The sequence below is a fragment of the Trichoderma citrinoviride genome (assembly GCF_003025115.1).
Source record: "Trichoderma citrinoviride strain TUCIM 6016 unplaced genomic scaffold BBK36scaffold_10, whole genome shotgun sequence".
Taxonomy (NCBI): domain Eukaryota; kingdom Fungi; phylum Ascomycota; class Sordariomycetes; order Hypocreales; family Hypocreaceae; genus Trichoderma; species Trichoderma citrinoviride.
The window spans coordinates 1,121,373-1,139,007 of record NW_020194718.1 but is presented as its reverse complement, the minus strand read 5'-3'; the positions used below and the strand labels follow the sequence as shown (position 1 = coordinate 1,139,007).

At 50.8% G+C, this 17,635-nt stretch overlaps 5 protein-coding genes across 5 annotated transcripts; 4 read left to right on the top strand and 1 right to left on the bottom strand.

Annotated features, from left to right (window-relative positions):
• Nucleotides 1-732: 732 nt before the first annotated feature.
• On the top strand, nucleotides 733-1,600 carry BBK36DRAFT_1142740 (hypothetical protein; the record flags this gene model as incomplete). Its single annotated transcript, XM_024893542.1, has 4 exons — nucleotides 733-759; nucleotides 958-1,006; nucleotides 1,142-1,458; nucleotides 1,505-1,600. The coding sequence occupies 4 exons, from the start codon at nucleotides 733-735 to the stop codon at nucleotides 1,598-1,600; spliced, it is 489 nt and encodes a 162-aa protein (XP_024748129.1).
• Nucleotides 1,601-1,957: 357 nt separating this feature from the next.
• On the bottom strand, nucleotides 1,958-2,815 carry BBK36DRAFT_6230 (hypothetical protein; the record flags this gene model as incomplete). The annotated part of the gene is made up of 1 exon (XM_024898383.1): nucleotides 1,958-2,815. One exon carries the CDS (start codon nucleotides 2,813-2,815, stop codon nucleotides 1,958-1,960), a length of 858 nt encoding a protein of 285 aa, XP_024748128.1.
• Nucleotides 2,816-6,272: 3,457 nt separating this feature from the next.
• Nucleotides 6,273-7,622, top strand: BBK36DRAFT_1142738 (glycoside hydrolase family 64 protein; the record flags this gene model as incomplete). Its single annotated transcript, XM_024893541.1, has 1 exon — nucleotides 6,273-7,622. One exon carries the CDS (start codon nucleotides 6,273-6,275, stop codon nucleotides 7,620-7,622), a length of 1,350 nt encoding a protein of 449 aa, XP_024748127.1.
• Nucleotides 7,623-9,648: 2,026 nt separating this feature from the next.
• BBK36DRAFT_1160971 (terpenoid synthase) lies at nucleotides 9,649-11,116 on the top strand (the record flags this gene model as incomplete). The annotated part of the gene is made up of 9 exons (XM_024894336.1): nucleotides 9,649-9,842; nucleotides 9,895-10,021; nucleotides 10,085-10,103; nucleotides 10,160-10,311; nucleotides 10,364-10,376; nucleotides 10,434-10,596; nucleotides 10,654-10,743; nucleotides 10,798-10,831; nucleotides 10,892-11,116. 9 exons carry the CDS (start codon nucleotides 9,649-9,651, stop codon nucleotides 11,114-11,116), a joined length of 1,017 nt encoding a protein of 338 aa, XP_024748126.1.
• Nucleotides 11,117-14,520: 3,404 nt separating this feature from the next.
• On the top strand, nucleotides 14,521-17,434 carry BBK36DRAFT_1177508 (DUF221-domain-containing protein; the record flags this gene model as incomplete). The annotated part of the gene is made up of 5 exons (XM_024896066.1): nucleotides 14,521-14,611; nucleotides 14,684-14,810; nucleotides 14,876-16,031; nucleotides 16,092-16,572; nucleotides 16,629-17,434. The coding sequence occupies 5 exons, from the start codon at nucleotides 14,521-14,523 to the stop codon at nucleotides 17,432-17,434; spliced, it is 2,661 nt and encodes an 886-aa protein (XP_024748125.1).
• Between the last annotated feature and the right edge of the window lie 201 nt (nucleotides 17,435-17,635).

The window sequence follows — 17,635 nt, the reverse complement described above, 5'->3', positions numbered from 1 at the left end:
TTGGACGTCAAGCTGGGGAGGATTTGGTGCAGCTACGAGCCGAGGAATGTTGATGCTTGATACAAGCATCTACCTAGCAAGACTCAAAATCTGAGCTTAAATATACCGAAAAATGTATGTGTACCCAACCAATGCCCAAGCATGCAAGGTATCTGACCGGTACTCCGACCTACCCGTCTTCGGCCTCGCGTCAAAGTATATTGGCGAAGGTTTTGAGGAAATAGAGATAATTCCGAGGCTTTTGTTGAGTCGAAGACAGCAGCTCGTGTAAGATTACGTAGACTGTACCGACTTATATGCAGGCAGGTATATGTTCTTCTATCGCAAGCCAATCTCGGCCGCTTTCCAGACTCACAGATGTCACCCTCCTTCAACGGCCAGGCGAACATCATCGGCGTCGGCATCGAGAGCCGAAGGTTGTCAGCTATCTGTACGCTAGAGCCTGTGGAGCCTCGAGTGCCGAGATGGCCATTACAACTACCGGGAAGTTCCCGTCTATTGGCGTGGTCCAGATAACCACTGCACTCTTCTTTAAGTCTGGCAGAAACATGGCAAACGTTCCAGTTAACCTTTTCAACAGAAGCAGCAACCCGATTTATGCATATCTAATGATGTGCCATGAGGGCCATGAATAGCATCACGAATCATGATCGACCCCTGCCATCTCCGGCCCGCTGCGGCCCGCGTGGGGTATTTGCATGCGAGATGGGCCAGATCTGTAAGTCCACCACAATGGGTCAGCGGATAAATGGAAGTAAAGTGAGTGAAGTCATGTTTTTTTATCGGCTAAATCATTGATAGATTCCAAGTTACTGCTACTATGCGGGCATTTCGGCATGTTAGGATATTCTTCAGAAGCCATCGTCGAGGGTGCCCACCAAGATCCCTCCCGGCAGGCTACAAAGGAGTGTGAAAATACATACAACCCTGATAGAAGTAGACTGTAAAGCATCATAGTTGGCGCGTAATAGCAGAGGATTCCGAGGTTATATGGCGAACTTGAAAGGTACATGGCCACGATTACGTTTGCTTCATGACCTGTAGGTAACCACCCGTCATCTGGTGAAAGATGTGTGGTGCCGGATTCGAAGAAGTCAATTTCCTGTGGAAGAGGGTTATAACGGGGCCTCATATTCAACAGAACACCAGGAACAATCAAGAAGCAGTTCATTGCCGGCCACCGCTGATCTCGACGGCACCTTTGTCACTTGTGATAAGCCTTTCGAGACCTTGCCCGAGAAGACGAGCGCCGAGCGCAGTCTGAGTTACAAGTGGACAGACAACGGGAATTGGGGCAAGCTAGGGGAGGTCATGGTCTTTCCAATAGCGACGTCGCTCACAACCAAAGACACTTGCGCCACGGGCGGCTCCTCGGCTAGTGGAAGAGGATTGCGTTGTTCTCTTCCCTGCGACCTGATCAGTTCCGGTTGGCTCGAGACGATGAACCTCTACGGAAAGGTGTGACGAATGGCGTCAATATCTGGACACCGTTGTGTTGTGTAAGTCTCGCCATCGTTTCAAGGGCGGTGATGGCGATGGTGGCCCGCGAGAGGAAGAATGGCTGGCAGCGGAGTCCAAGGGCTTGGATTGGGAGAAGTAGGATGTTATCTCGTACAAAGATTTATGTATCTTCGTATGTGGTTCGAATAAACACCAGTTCCTTGAAGGGCTGGTAGACAAAGCTCCAAACAATGTGATGCACCGGAAGCGACAGTCTACGTAATTGCAAGGCAATACTGGAAAGTAATCCTGAAGTCATATTTATAGGCCAGGACAGGACCTTTCTTCTTGAGGTATTATGTAGGGGATTATGATCGATTCTTTCTTTTGGTATCACTATATTATTCCAATATAACTATATCCCTCCATTCTAATTATTTTTTAGCATCACGACATCCTTCTAGCCCTCCTCTGCCTCTCCGATTGTCAGACATCACTGCAACCGCCTTGCAGAAACTCATCCCAGATACTTTTTGAACCAGTCGACGGCTTGCTTAGCTGCTGCCATTGCAGCCTCATCTTCCATCGTCCTCTTTGGATCAGCTCGTACAGCGAACCCATGCTTACAGCCGCCATAAGTCTTGACCTCATATCCATCCGAGGTTCCTCCAAAGACCTCTTTCAAACCGCGTTCAATACTGTCGATATTATCCTTGGACAACACCATGTCAAGATCCCCCACTGCCAAGCTAATGGGGACCTTGAACCGGCTGGCCGCGGCCGAAAAGTCATCCGGTACTTTGAGACCAGCTGGATGAGCCACGAAGTGAGCATCGAACAAGGACTGGTTGCCACCCTCTTCTGCTGGCTCCCCGGTGAGCTTGGTCGAGTGCATCCCACCCCAACAGAACCCAGCAACCCCCAGTTTGGCACCAGTCGGCAGCGAAGCTTTAACGTCGCGGGAGAACTTGAGCAGTTTCGGGTACGCGTTTCGCGTGCGTACTGCAAATGGAGCAAATATGGTCGCAGCTCGCATCGCAGCTCCTGCTCTCTTCGCCTGGCCTGTGAGGTTAAATAGGCCAACAGGCGTCGAGAGGGAGTCAAACAGCTCTATCGCCGAGAGAGGTGCTCCACCACCCGGAATGACGCTGGGCATGAGAACCAAGCATCCAGTCTCGGTGGCATATTTGTCTGCTAGCAGTTTGTTGTTCACGAGGTTGAACCCAAAGACGTCGGTGATGAAGATGATTTGGGAAGTTGACGTAGGGCCCGTTTCGGGGGATGCGATATATGTGAGGATGCTGTGCAGCATCTCCTCTTTGCCTTTGGGGGTTCCTTCGTGGATAGTTCCCCTGAAGCAATCTGCACAAGCCATTCTGCAAATACAATGGCTTATTGAAAAGAAGACAATGAGTTTCTGGGTAGTCTCAGAGCGGTCGGGCAGTCTTTCTGTGGGCTAACTAAGAGGGGGCTTGTTTAACATTCCTAGAATCCATAACCTCTTATATACTACAACAGGTGACATTTTCTGAACATAGCCGTGAGTATCTACCGAGCTCAATCATTCGGAACCATCTGAAACTATGGAGTTAAGACGCTTATCATCTAGTTGAAGCCGCACGATGTCCAATCAATCATGGTTAACCACAACTCTTTTACCGGCGCTCGGCAATCAAAGAATTCCGAAACCTCACCATGTCAGCAAATCGGCGTCGGCACCGGCAAACCACCGACCGGACGATCCACATGTCAGCCTCGCTAAATAGTAGTTTTATATACATAGAAGTAAAGAAACCAAGTTCTATCAAGCTAATTAGTTGTACCTATCACTCTCCATAGCAGTTAATGCCATGTGGCGTGATGGCCCCCAATCTCCCTTGGTAATTGGAATTCTCAGTTCCTTGAGCTTCCCAATTTCCTTGAATAGCGGTCTCAAGTCTCCCTCGATGAGCTGCAGAGCCCGTATAAGTACAAGCGCTTAAAGGTGATTTTCCCTCTTATTCAAGTGACCCCCTTCTCTTCATCTTCAAACTGCGAAACTCGACCCCAAGTTTCCAGTCTCACAAGCGACAGGGTGAAGCTCCTCCTTCTTTGCGCCCTCACCGCTTCCCTCCCATCCATCTTCGCCCCTCGGCCGATGCCTCTCAAACTACTCTCCTTGCCTATCCTCCTCGACCTGCCACTGCCGAAAAGGAGGAAGAATCTTACGCCTTCGCCGGTGAATTCAATCTTGAACAGGACATCGCCAGTGCATTCAATAACTACCTCGGGGTCGACTACACCCAGCAGAATCCCTCCATCGGACAGGGTTGAGACTCTGTCATCGCCACGCCCTCCAAGAACCCAAAGGCCAGCACTACCATAATTCATCAAATCTTTGTCAACAACACTAGCTTCGTGCATCACTACAAGCCTACTGTTCCCTCGATCAAGATCATGCACGCAAATCGAATGAATAGAAGCTGCATTGAGAGCATTGGGATGCTATTGCAAACCTCACTCCCGCCGAGATGTATCCCACTCCATTGCCTAACTAGGGCTCTAGCACAGCAGAAGAAGCATATTGGGGACTCTAGGCTAATACGTCTGCCTCTACCATCTCAATGAGCCGATGTCTGATACTGATTTCGGTGATATACTGCTTGTTGCAGGTATTTGGAATCCACTCACAAGATATAGACCATGAAGCACGCAACCCAAATAACATATGTTCGACCATCAAGGTTGACCCTTGAATATGGACAATCCGGTCACGTCACTGCTCTCCCCCGGCCAACTAAAAAAGCACCGAACACTTGTTGGTCAAGCACCGCTTTAGCCCACAGAGAGAACTTGAGACGAAACGGTTCGTTTGTCGCCGTTCGTGTCTTCTCTCTGCCAAAGGCGTGATTTAACTCGGCCACTTTCCTATTCAGCTGAATGCAATACACATCCTAGTGGGTCTGGACATCTTATACAAGTCCCTGCATATTGGCTGAACTGGACATTCACCCACGTACGCAAGAACGTATATCTGCTTATACAGCTTGCTGTATCCCATGGGTTAAAGACATTACTGCTGTACTTGGTACCGCTTCAAACTGGATTTAGCTATTGCATTACTCCATGGGAATATGTAGTTCAATTTTTTAATCACAGATGTATTTTCTGCGATTTTACTATAACGCGCGCACGGGTTGCGCACGGGCGATGCTATGTGAGGTATTTTGACTGCGTTTTATGAGAGCCGATAAGACGAGCATCGCGCCATCTAGTCCAGGCCTCACGGGCCTGCAGCACGGATCCCTGCTAGTAGTAGTTACAATGTGATTCTTGAATATCTCCCCAGTGGGTATTGTTCAAACCCACTTCCCCAGGTATTCTTCCAGAGGCCTTTGCAGGGGGGAATACGTGTAATCTATGGCGGAATAATCGAGGGTCATAGTGTAGCCTGTGTATAAGCACATCAGAATTCCAAGAACCTGTTCGACCTTTGGATTGCATGAAGTAGTCTTTGATTCACTCACCACGTGGTATCGTTTGGTACCCAACGATCGTTACCCTTGGGGATTGTTGATGAAGCTTTGCCAGATAACGACACCTGCATGGAACCTGCAAGTCCCGCTATAGACAACGACACTGGTCATTATCCTTGATATAAAGACACCAGCGTCAGGGATGTGGCCATGGTTCGCCTAAGCACGACCTGCATACGTCTTCGTGAAATGACTCGTAATGCGGCAAACTCAGCACCTGATCAAATGCGATACCACCAGCTATCATGTTCATCTCAGACATTAGGCCATGCGAAGACACTCAAGTTGGTGTACTTACGCGCCAGCATCTCCATGAGGTCGCCTGTCTGTAGGTCAGGTACAAGAATGTGCCTGAATATCTACCCCTGGGCTCGAGAGCGTTCGTCTCATCTCCGTCGGGGTTTCTTCGAATAATCGGCCGACTCCCCGTCCCCTCAATCTGTCACGTTGCAGCGATCACCTCTGTCAATGGATGCCTTGCATGAAAGTGTGGGGTTGCAGTGCTTGATGCTTTATTTAGTCCGAGTGTTGGTCGATGGTGTGGAGAGGCGACTTCACCGATGCCCAAGAGAGTAGCCTTATATCTCCGACTTCAACCGAAGGACATCTCTAGCGGATGATAGGCGATGGCGTTACACGACTTATATGCTTAATTACTGTGACTATTACCGGTAACTGCCACAAGGTCTTTGATAGATAGTCACTAATCAATCGACCTATCATGAGGAGTCGTTAATCTCTTCGTGAGAAAGCGCCCTGAACTCCTATCAATTTGTCTGCTCTGTATCTCTAATGCCTATGGTTCTGGCCATTGCTCTCTGGCTATAGCAAGTGGATGTATCAGCCTAATCAATCACTGATTCGCTTCAAGATATAACGACCATTGCGACATCTTTACAATTGATTAGCTGCTTAAACTTGGCCTTGGAAACAGCTCAGACAGCAGAACAGACCACCTGCTAGTAATTGAAATATGCAGGTCCAACATTGTGAGCGGTTCTCGTGCAAGCTCCTCTCCAAGGACAATGCGCGGCACTGCGGAGCTCACCATCCCCGTGCGTTGACCTTCGGACCGATATCTGGCTCGAGATGTTGAGATTCAGCAAGACTCAACTCCAAGAGCTTGAAAACGCATCTCTTCGTGAACATGAGTATATATAGGAGCCATTCAGACCTTGGATCGCTTGGAAAGACTCAGAATCAGAGCACATCATCAGAAGTCTTACAGAGGAGACCCTCTACTTCTGCCTGAAGTATTGATTCTCCTTGCCCTACAACTTTTACCTCTCTTTTCTCTGAGAGTACACATACAACACCATGCGTACTCTCACTATTCTTACTGCTGTGATCGGCGCAGTATCTGCGGCCCCATCGCTCATCTCAAGAGTTGCAACGCCCTTCTCCATCGCCAGCCCTGGAGGCATCGACGACATTACACTCACGGCGAACAACACCCTCAACGGAACATACCATAGCCCAAACACGACCGACTCCAACATATTCGCCTCCCAAGCCAAGCCTAAGCCTGGACACCTTCCGATCAATCTCGTCAACAGGTTTGGCGGTGGTCATGTCAATGCCTACATTTCTGGCCTAGACTCTGAGAACAGGGTCGTCTTCGTCAGGGCCGATGGCAAACTTGTGTATCCCAGCTCCGGAGGCTCCAGCACTCCCGTTCGCATCAACGACCCCATCAGCATCCCTCTGCCTGCCAAGGGCAAGTCCATCACCGTAACCGTACCCATCGTCCTCACGTCTGCCCGCATCTACTTCGCCGAGGGCACTCTCCCCTTCTTCATCGTCAAGATCCCTACTGGCGACGGCTTGGTGCAGCCGTCACCGACAAACCTCAAAGACCCCAGTGCAGGCGTCAACTGGGGCTTTGTCGAACTTTCTTATACCGAAGGGAAGGCTGTGTATGCAAACATCAGCTACGTTGACTTCGTCGGCATGATCCTCAGCATGAGCTTGAGTTCCACGGATGGAAGTACCCAGATCACCAGAGGCCTTCACTCCTACGCTCTCAAGGAAATCTGCCAGGGGCTGGCCCAACAGACGCACAAAGACGGATTCCCTTGGGCCGCCCTGTGCATCACAAACTCTCATGGAACTCCCATCCGCGCCCTGGCACCAGGCGACTACAGCGCCATCAATCCCAAAGGCTTCCGGGGCTACTGGAAGTCCTCCGTCGACAAGGTCTGGAAGCATTATACCAGCAAGCCTCTTACCATCAACACGCAAACCTCCGCCGGCCATGTCAAGTGCCAGGTCTCGGGCGACAAGCTCAAGTGCCAGGGCGACAACCGCGCCTACAGCAAGCCGACCGATACCGACATCTGGGGTTGCAACAGCGGGCCGTTTGCCATTAAGGCTGGGGACAACGACATCCACAAGGCTGTTGTTCCCCGTCTGTGCGCTGCCTTTGTTCGGTCTACCTTGCTGATTCCCGGCGGCGACGTTCAGCCTGGCGTGAGCCGCTCCAAGTACTACAAGGCTGGTCCTTCCAATCACTACAGCCGTCTGGTTCACCACTTTGAGGTTGATGGGCGAGGCTATGCATTCCCTTATGATGATGTCAACCCGGATGGCAATGAGAATGCTTCGGGAACGTTGGCTTCGGGGGCTCCCAAGAAGCTGACGGTCTACGTTGGCGCGCCTCCTCCTTGAGTGTTTTAAAGGAGTGGCTGGACATTGCCGAGTCGGCTGTCGAGATTTGCGGAGACTCTTTTGACGGGGTAACTGATGTCCCCGTGTAGATTGAGATGCCGGCTAGCCCTGGCTATTTACCTTCTGAATGTACATAGAGACCATGTGCCGAGCGCTGCGAGTTAGTAGGCCATATGAGAATACGAACGACGCATATAGCAACCTACTTATCTAAAACATGTCAGTGACTGTCTCACTTCCTCCTCCATTTCCGTCACCATCTGTCAGAGCCAGGACAGGATTCCCTTTCAATATTGCGTGCTGATGGAGCCCCAACTCAGTACCATCACAATCTGAAGAGAACTGGCTCCGAAAACAGGTCGGAGGTGATCGGCTCTTTAAGGTGAGACGGCATCCATTATATCGAAGTGCCGTAGAGGACAGAAATGCAGGGGTGTACGCATCTCGGCACGGTTGATTTTGACAGGGGGCTTATAAAGGGAAAATGATCGCCATGTTGGCCCACCAGATTGCAACGTCCTGAACAAGACTCGGTAAACCAAAGAAAGGCAAACATGCTCTCCGAGGAACCGAGCCCCGAAAGCTCTTTGACATTTCGATGCCCTGTCAGTGGGGACCGGCAAACTGGATTCTTCAGGGTTTCCAGGAGCCCCGGAAGGATGTGCGCATCCACTAATAAGCTGTCTACCGGACAAGGGGGGAGCTCTATCAAACTCTGGAACTTTTTGAAAAGCAAGTGAGATATTACACCGGCAGTGCAGGCTATGGGTTCCCGGGAATATTCATCGGTATGAAGCTTTATCGCAACTGGCTGAACGTACACGAACCGGCAGAATCCATTCCAGATCATGTTCCTTGAATAGCCGTGATCCGGACGCTTTGTAAGGTCAGCATCTGTAATTTTAGCCTGATACAAAAAACGCAAAGAGAAACAAATCACATAGCAAACTGCCGTGCCTCTTCCTGGTGTAGACAAGCCAACAGCTATCAACAATAATACCCAGTTCAACAAACAAGAACTACTGTCTAACTATGCCGTACGGGGTACAGATCAAACGGCGAGTACAGTCATCCCAAGGGGGAAATCCAGGGTTACTTCGGCCCGGCATCCCCAATGCGACACGTCAAGATTTATACCTGTCAAGTGGATGATCCCTCCCACCCTCTGCCGCGTATAATCGGAAATGTTCCCGGTCGTTTTTTGTTAATCCGTCCGGTCGACGACGTTCGAGGCTGTGCTCCTCGGTTGCGATCCGATTGCTGCTCTACAATATTCACCGCTACACCGATCTTTTCTCTGCCCTTGTTGACAAAGAAGGCGACATCATCTTGGATAGCAAAGTGACGTGGCAGAAGGATGGAGGTTAAAGTACTGGGGACAGCGGCTTAGAGAAGACTTAATAATGCCATTGTGAGGCTTACAGGGGTAGAGCCAAGTGCCGAAGTCTCAAAATAGGAAGTGTGAAATGCCTGTTCCGGGTTGTCAAAGACTTCGGAGAAGGTCAGCAGCTTCCCGAAGAAGTAACAGGTGGAATTCCATTCCGACCCCGAAGCCGCAGTGGAAAGGCTTAGAACGTACGTATATCGGACCTGGACACCGTAATTGCTCAAAAGGTCCGACAACCGGATCCGTAATACCAAATGTCACCTACGGTTTTAGATACCGCTCCTTAGAATCAGCAGAAGATCTGCGCTTCAGTCAAGGATAAACGGCGAAGCACCTGCATACGCGGAGAGGATCCGTCTAATATCTTACTCCTGCGAGGAGGGCAGACTAGGAAAGGCAGACTTGGCAGAGCATCAGCAGAAGCGAAGGAGATGGAATCCCCTTCCGTTCTACGTGTTTCTGCCCCTGAGATGTCCATTGCTAGCTTTGATAGAATGTGCTCTGATTACTCGTGATGTCTACTTAAACACTCGAAGCCCGAGCCAACACAGATGATATGTCACATAGACAGCCAACAACAAAGATTAAGCTTATTGTGTTGACAGACATACAGTCTACACTGCCGGCTATTCCGTCACAATGTCGACAACAGTAACAGTTCTGGAGCCTACCTTGCTGTTGGACACATCCACAGTCACTCTACAGCTATCAAATGTCGAGAAGCCACGCCATGTCCTGATTCCGGATCTATTCTCCTCCATCATGGCCGTTGAGCCTACCATCAACCCTCATTACAATGATGGCAAGGCTGAAGCAGATGCGTGGTTCAAAAGGTTGTTGAACATTTTCATCTCGTGAGGTGCTACTCTGGCTGACAGCAAACAGTTTGCTGCAATTGAAAGGCAAAGCAGAGGCGACATTCAACAAGACAGACTTTGGATTTGCGGCCGCTGTATGGGCCCCTTCAGCAGAGAAGGAGAGGTTTCGCACAGTCGTTGACTGGGCAAACTGGGTAAGAAGACCTGCCTTGTCATATCACTCATTCAATAGCAACTGATCTAACAAATCTTCATAGGTATTCTACTTTGATGATCGTAAGTCTACTTGAGTTTGCAGTATCATGACAAGGCAGCTGATGTTTGATCGATAGAATTCGATGAGGGGCATCTGGCAAATGATCCAGCCGGGACGCAGAAGGAGATTGACTCCATCCTCGCGATTCTGGACGACAATCACACATTTAGCCAGGCCGATAAGCCTCTCATATATGCTTTCCAAACTATCTGGGACAGAATAAAAAGGGTATGTAGACTCCAGTATATCTGAGTGAACTTGGCTAACCTCCATACGATAGGGTGCTACACCAGGTAAAACAGATAAACAATCTCACCCCATATAAAGAAGAAGCTCTAACTGGCCAGTAGAAGTACGAGAACGCTGGAAGGATGCCCACAAGAAATATGTCGAGGGATTAATCTATCAATCAAAGCGGACAAAGCTAGGTTTTGCTGCCGCCTCAACCGTGGACGAGTATATGAGCTACCGAAGAGAAACGATCGGAGTGGTGTTGGCTATTCGGCTGGTGGAGTATGACTCCCCGTCTTTTAAAGTATATATAAAGAGTGCTAACATGTTCTCTCATAGATACGCTGAGAATATCAAGCTCTCTCAAGCTCAGATTGACCACCCGGCACTGCAACTATGCACTCGCACGATAGTAGATCTAGTGATTCTGTAAGTCGGCGTCTCGAAATCACCTATGAAAGTCATCCACTAACGAATCATCAGTTCAAACGATATCTTATCGTACAAGAAGGAAGTCGTATGTTTCTGTCCACAAACGCCGCCAATCGCTAAGGCATTCTTCTAACCTTTTTATCAGGAGTTGAACGACGCTGGGAACAATCTCATCACGATACTCAAGGCACAGCACCTCTCCGATCAGGAAGCAATGGACGAGATAGGCAGAATGCTCGATGCCTGCTACGAGACTTGGTACAGGGCAGTAGAGGAGCTGCCAGCTTGGGGAGAAGAAACCGACAGAGAGGTGCTGAGATATCTGGATGCCTGCCGCAACGTGGGCCTTGGCAATCTTCACTGGAGGTAAGGAGATCCGAGTTTCAATGTCCTATAATGAAGTTTTGTTGACAGCCTCACAGCTTTCGCTCTGGTCGATACTTTGGCTCATCTGGCGAGGAAGTTCGCAAAACCCGGATTTTGACACTTCCCTCAGCTTAGCTATCCGCTTCTCACTTTGTGGTCAACGATAGTACAACACATTTCACCTAAAGACGATTTACTTCTGGAGGGTTGCCAGCATACATAGGCGCGGGAATTTTCATCAATGGATAGAAAGGTTGGGATGGGCCACGGGGGGGGGAAGGCTGCGGCTCTAGAGGTGCTTAAAAGGGAAAACGCTTATAGACTAGATTATTTGATGCTTTCTGACTATCAATTTTCGCGATGTGACTCTGTCCCAACCCGTAGCCTCAGCATCTTGCTCTCATTCACTGTAGATGTCGACAACTTTACATTGATTTCCTCTAATCCACTGTGCGTAACTCAGCCGTTTAATTTTACGGATTGAGGGCATACGTATCACTGCATATCTCCAATAGCCGCCCAAACTTCGATGCTTTTACAATCCTTGAAGGGTTCCATGAGACTCAGTATACATCTTGAATTTGGAGCATAGTAACTGTACTCATAGCCTGTAGAAAAATTGGCAATAACACGGAAGGCGAACTGAAGTTGACTGTAAGATTCAGAAGCAGAAGTACCATTGGAGCAAACGATACTTCTGCCATTCTCATTGTAAGTTTCTGAGACTCTGTGGAAGGAACGATCCAGCAAATGTTCGCTACGTCACTGAATCCTTATTGAAATAAGAACAAGCTTCCAATGCATCGCTTCATTCGAGTCTCGTCGCTACATCCAACCAAAATGGTTGAAGATAAGCGAGGCTTTCTATGCGCATACGGCATGCGACTCGTTCGAGTTCAAGCTACCCTGGAATTTCCAGTCCAGAACCTCACATTGCATGAACTTTTCAGCTGAACCGGGTTACAAGAGAAGCCGCCCAGAGAGCCGAGATTTGTCCGACAATATCTTCAGAATAATGAGGTGCCTTACGAGTACTATGTCATCGAGTCGTGAGAAAGCCGATGACGCAGAGCAGCTGGAGTGTGGCACCACCCACACTGTATGAGCATCAGCCCAGCTTCAACGGCGATCATCTCGATCCCCCAAGTCGGGGAGCTGGGGTTGTTGGTTGGTTGATCGGCATGATTCCTGCTCCGTAGACGTATTTGTGCACCGTGGGGAGGCAAGACGGCGCTGCTTTGACCGAGCCGACATGTGAAATGCCCCTGAAGAATCACACCTGGAGTAGAGTTCACTACATGTACTTGCAGGAGGCCGCTTGAAACCCAAGTCAATGCGTCCAGCAACATATCTCGAGTGAGACATTACGCGGATAGTCGCAGCACAGCGGCTGCAACCTTGGGTTTACGCGAACGAAACCTCGGCCGTACCTACACGCTCTGATATGATCTGGAGCTGATGTGAAATGACGAGAATGCACGTCTCCGGTTCTGTGGTCTCATATGACCCCCTTGTAGTGTGTATGTATACAGCCACGAGATAGACTGGATACTACCGACGGCGGAGCAGATAGATGCAGATTCACAGACAGAGTGAGCCAGCAGTTGAACGTGGCAGAAGTGGCTGGGTCTGAATACTCGTGATGCTAGATACCGATCGGGGCATCCTCCGTAGAATCCAGGGACGCTATTTGTCTTTCGTTGGCCGTGCTCGTGGCCGTGGGGAAACCCGGTGAAACTGGACGAAACTTGACGCCACAGCGAATCCGCAACAATGCCGAAACCAAACACTCGCCCCCAAAAGCGCATCCCCGGTGAGCCAGAAGGAGCCCAATAAGCTCATCCGGAATACATCAAGTTCAATCAGGCTCCGAGGGCCAAGACCGCGTCGGCATCATCCATCACGACACCCTTATGAACCCAGCAGCTCAAACCAGACAAAAGCGAGTAGCCAGCACGCAGTCTAGAGTCTAGACCCAGCTCCAAAACCAGGTTCTGGCCCGGCCAAGGGGTAGTATGACGAGATTGAAATTGAGTAGAGCCAGAAAAGCTGCTTGTCACCCACGCCTGCGTGTGACTGGCGCCGTCCCTTGCGGCCCACATAAGATACAGCTGAGCAGGGATACAGGAAGAAAGGAAAAATAGAGTGAAGCTGCAAGCCAAGTTTTGCAACAGGAAAAAAAGACAAGCTAGAGAGCAGAGGGCAGCCGAGCAGGGGGGGCCTGAACCCACAAGCCACGTCCCCATTGAGGTTATCGAACGGTGACCCTCCCTCGTGGGAAATGAGATTGGGAGTTGAAACTCGGTGCACAGGCAGGGACAAGAATTGAAGAAAGAGAAGCAGAAAAAATTCTTTCCAAATCTCCGCGAAAAGGGTCTCGAGGAGCGCGGCAATTGGCGGAGGCGCAGAACCTTGCAAGGGAATAATTGCATATTGACGATGCAGGCAATAGCCTCGAAGTTCTGTTTCTTTCTGATATTCTGTGTCCTGACAGCGTTTTGTGTTTTTACTCCCATCGACATTACCTTGTTCAATTCGCCTTCCGGTCGTCTGGCACGGCCATTCCGCTCGTTAACCGCCCAAGCCACATACGCACAAGATCCAATCGCAGCTGGACAAGCAACGCATGATTTCAGACCATCTAAAACGCCATCCCTCTTCCAAGGCAGAGCCCACATAGGCTAGATCAGCAGATTGGCGCCGCAGCCGGGTCCTTGCCGGGCTGAGACAGTGTCTTATTAGTAGCACGGCCAACTCATCATTGGGATCCAGCTCAGCTTTGGGGGGAACAGGAACCAAACGACGTCAAGATCGAGAACGGGAAGACAAAGAGGAGAAGAAAAAAAAGAGAGCTAGGCCACGCGAGAAGACAAAGAGTAGAGTTCCTACTAGTACCTTATACTAATTAAGGGGAGAGCGCAACCCTCGTGCCTCTTCTTCAACAAGATACGCATTTATACTTGTCGATTCAGATCCGGCACCCACTGCCGCTCATCAGCTTCAGCTCCTCGGAACTCGCCTTCCTTGTCCCGTCTGTGTCGCCATCGACAGATCGGTTGTTGATCAATCTGCAAGCATTGAATCACAGACGCACAGGTACAAGCACGCTGGTACCAGCCTCTGGCATTATTAGACGGGCCTGCCGCTTGTCTCGCCCATCTTCCTACCTCCACCTTTGGCCAATCTCTGTCAAATCTCACAGAATCCCTGCTTTTGGCATCCCTTCGATCCACGTGTTGGAGCGTTCATTTCACTACGCAGTCGGCATATAATTTCGAGCCGCTCTTTTACTACGTACATTCATTCACTCGTTACCCACGACGATACATCCGAAAGGCCATCTCTCAGTAACGACTTCGAGCATCGCCTGACGCGCGCGGCATCGGTTGCGAGCACGACGTCGTCAAGATGGGCAACTTCATCAGTTGGCTCAAGAAGAACTTGGCCCCCGATCAAAACCAGGGGTCTGCGCTGGGAGCTCAGCCAGAGTCGGCATGGGGTGAGTTGGACTCTATCTGAGAATCACTGATCTTGTCGATGGATGGCTGACCGATGTCGTTCTTGACTGCAGGCATGGTCGATACTCTCATTCCCGTACTAGTAGTATCGAGCATCTACATCATCATCTTCTTAATCCTGAGGAGGTCCCAGCGGCGCTTCTATGCGCCACGTACATATCTAGGGTCTTTACGTGAAGAGTGAGTGCTAATCCTCCACATGCGCAACAGTTTCTGTTGTTTGATCAAAGCTGACAGGGCCATAGCGAGCGTACGCCGAGTGTACCAAGCAACTGGCTGACCTGGTTCGCGGACTTCTGGAAGATCCCCGACGCCTACGTTCTCACGCACCAGAGCCTCGACGCCTACCTCTTCCTCCGATTCTTGCGCATCTGCTTCGTCATCTGCCTCGTCAGCCTGCTTATCACCTGGCCCATTCTGTTCCCGATCAATGCCACCGGAGGCAAGCACCTGTCCCAGCTCGAGATCCTGTCCTACAGCGATGTCGACATCAACACGCACAAGAACTATCTGTACGCCCACGCCTTTGTCGGCTGGGCTGTCTACGGCTTCCTCATGTACATGATCACGCGCGAATGCATCTTTTACATCAACTTGCGCCAGGCACACCACATCAACCCTCACAATGCCAAGCGAATCTCCGCGCGCACCGTTCTCTTCACATCGGTCCCGGATGAATATAACAATGAGGAGCGCATCCGAGGCATGTTCAAGGCAGTCAAGAGGGTCTGGGTCTGCGGCAAGACGAAGGAGCTCGACGAGCTGGTGGAGAAGCGAGATGAAGCTGCGATGAAGCTGGAAAAGGGCGAGATCAGCCTCCTGAAGGCAGTCAACAAGGCCCGTACCAAGGCTCTGAAGAAGGGAGAGGTTCAGCCCGACGGCCCCGCCTCTGCCCACGCTGAAGATGGCGATATCGAGACGGGCAACATTGCTTCGCGCTGGATTCCGGACAAGAAACGCCCTCACCACCGCCTCGGTCCCCTTGGTCTCGTTGGCAAAAAGGTCGACACCATTGAATGGAGTCGCGCTGAGCTGCAGCGACTGATTCCCGAGGTGGAAAAGGCGCAGGCTGACTGGAGGGCGGGCAACTATGAAAAAGTCCGCGCCGTCTTTGTCGAGTTCGAGACTCAGGGAGACGCCCAATTTGCATACCAATCCGTTACCCACCACGAGGCCTTGCACATGGACCCCAAGGCCATCGGCGTCCAGCCCAGCGAGGTTGTCTGGAAGAGCTTGTCCCTCCCCTGGTGGCAAGTCATCATCCGCCGCTATGCCGTCTATGCCTTTATTGCTGCGCTCATCATCTTCTGGGCTATCCCCGTCGGTATTGTTGGGTTGATCGCCCAGGTGAACACGCTGAAGAGCATCCCCGGCTTGACCTGGATTGGCGATATTCCCAAGGTAAGTAAAGTCGAGTGATCACTGCAGTCACCGCGACATATCGATGCTAATCGTGCATAGCCCATTCTCGGAGTCATTTCAGGCCTCCTGCCAGCAGTCGCCCTCTCGGTCCTCATGTCGATGGTGCCCGTCATCATGCGCCTCTGCGCTCGATTGGCCGGCGAAGTCTCCCAGTCCCGCGTCGAGCTCTTCACCCAGAACGCCTACTTTTGCTTCCAGCTCATCCAAGTCTTCCTCATCCAGACCTTGGCCAACGCAGCCTCAACTGCCCTCGTCCAGATTGTCCAGCAGCCGGGACAAGTCTTCAACATTCTCTCTTCAGCCCTGCCGACTGCCTCCAATTTCTACATCTCCTATTTCATCGTTCAGGGTCTTACCATTGCCACCAGCGTCGTCACTCAGGTCGTCGGCTTCTTCATCTTCACGCTGCTGTATAAGCTGTTGGCCAAGACGCCCCGAGCCATGTACAAGAAGTGGACCAGCCTCAGCGCTCTTTCTTGGGGCAACCTTCTCCCGGTTTACACCAATATTGCCGTCATTAGTATGTCCCTCTGTTTGCCTCTACGCTAGGTGGTATGTGCTGACAGTTTCCCACAGGCATTACCTACTCAGTCATCGCTCCCCTAATTCTATTCTGGTCCACTATTGGTATGGGCTTGTTCTACCTTGCCTACCGCTATAACATCCTCTTCGTCACGGAGACTCGGATCGACACGCACGGCTTGATCTATCCTCGCGCCCTCAAGCAGCTGTTCGCCGGTATTTACCTGGCCGAAGTCTGCATGGTTGGTCTGTTCATCGTCTCCAAGGCCGCCGGACCCGCCGTCCTCATGGCAATCTTCCTCGTCTTCACCGTCCTGTACCACATCACCCTTTCCAAAACCCTTGACCCTCTCCTCTTTGGCCTGCCCCGGACACTCCAGGCGGAGGAGGAGGCTCTTGAGCAGCGCACTGCTGGCAAAGCTGGAACCAGCATGGAGGAGGGTTTGGCTTCCAACAATGTATCTCACGATGATACCGCCGGCAAGGGATCTGTCCCCAACTTTGCGCCATCAGCATCTGCCAAGCGGGGCAACGTCCTTACCAGATTCCTGAAGCCCTGGATCTACGCGGACTACCACACTCTCCGCGGGCTCTTCCTCAACGAGGAGCACCTTGCCCAGCCGGCTCAGTACGCTGAAGAGATTGAGGCCGAAGCATACCTGCCGCCATCCGTCGCGAGCAAGACGCCCGTTCTTTGGATCCCCGCGGACCCGGCAGGTCTGTCCAAGCAGGAGGTTGCTGCTTCGAGCAAGATTATTCCCATCACGGACGAAGGTGCAGAGCTCGATGAGAAGAACCACGTCAAGTGGGACGCGGAAGGCGCCCGACCACCGATCTGGGAAGAAAAGATTCACTACTAAGACGGTTTGTTACCTACTACTTGATACCCCCCTCACCGGCTTTTGTATTCTATTCTGCCTGCATGCATTTTGTGGTTGGCCTTGCTGTTCTTTCCTGTATCAGATTCTCTTGGTTTGTATCGAGCTGAGAAAGGAGAGGAAATAAAGATAAAAAGAAGGTGTTAGTATGTCTTAATTATGATTTGTATTATGGACAAGCTT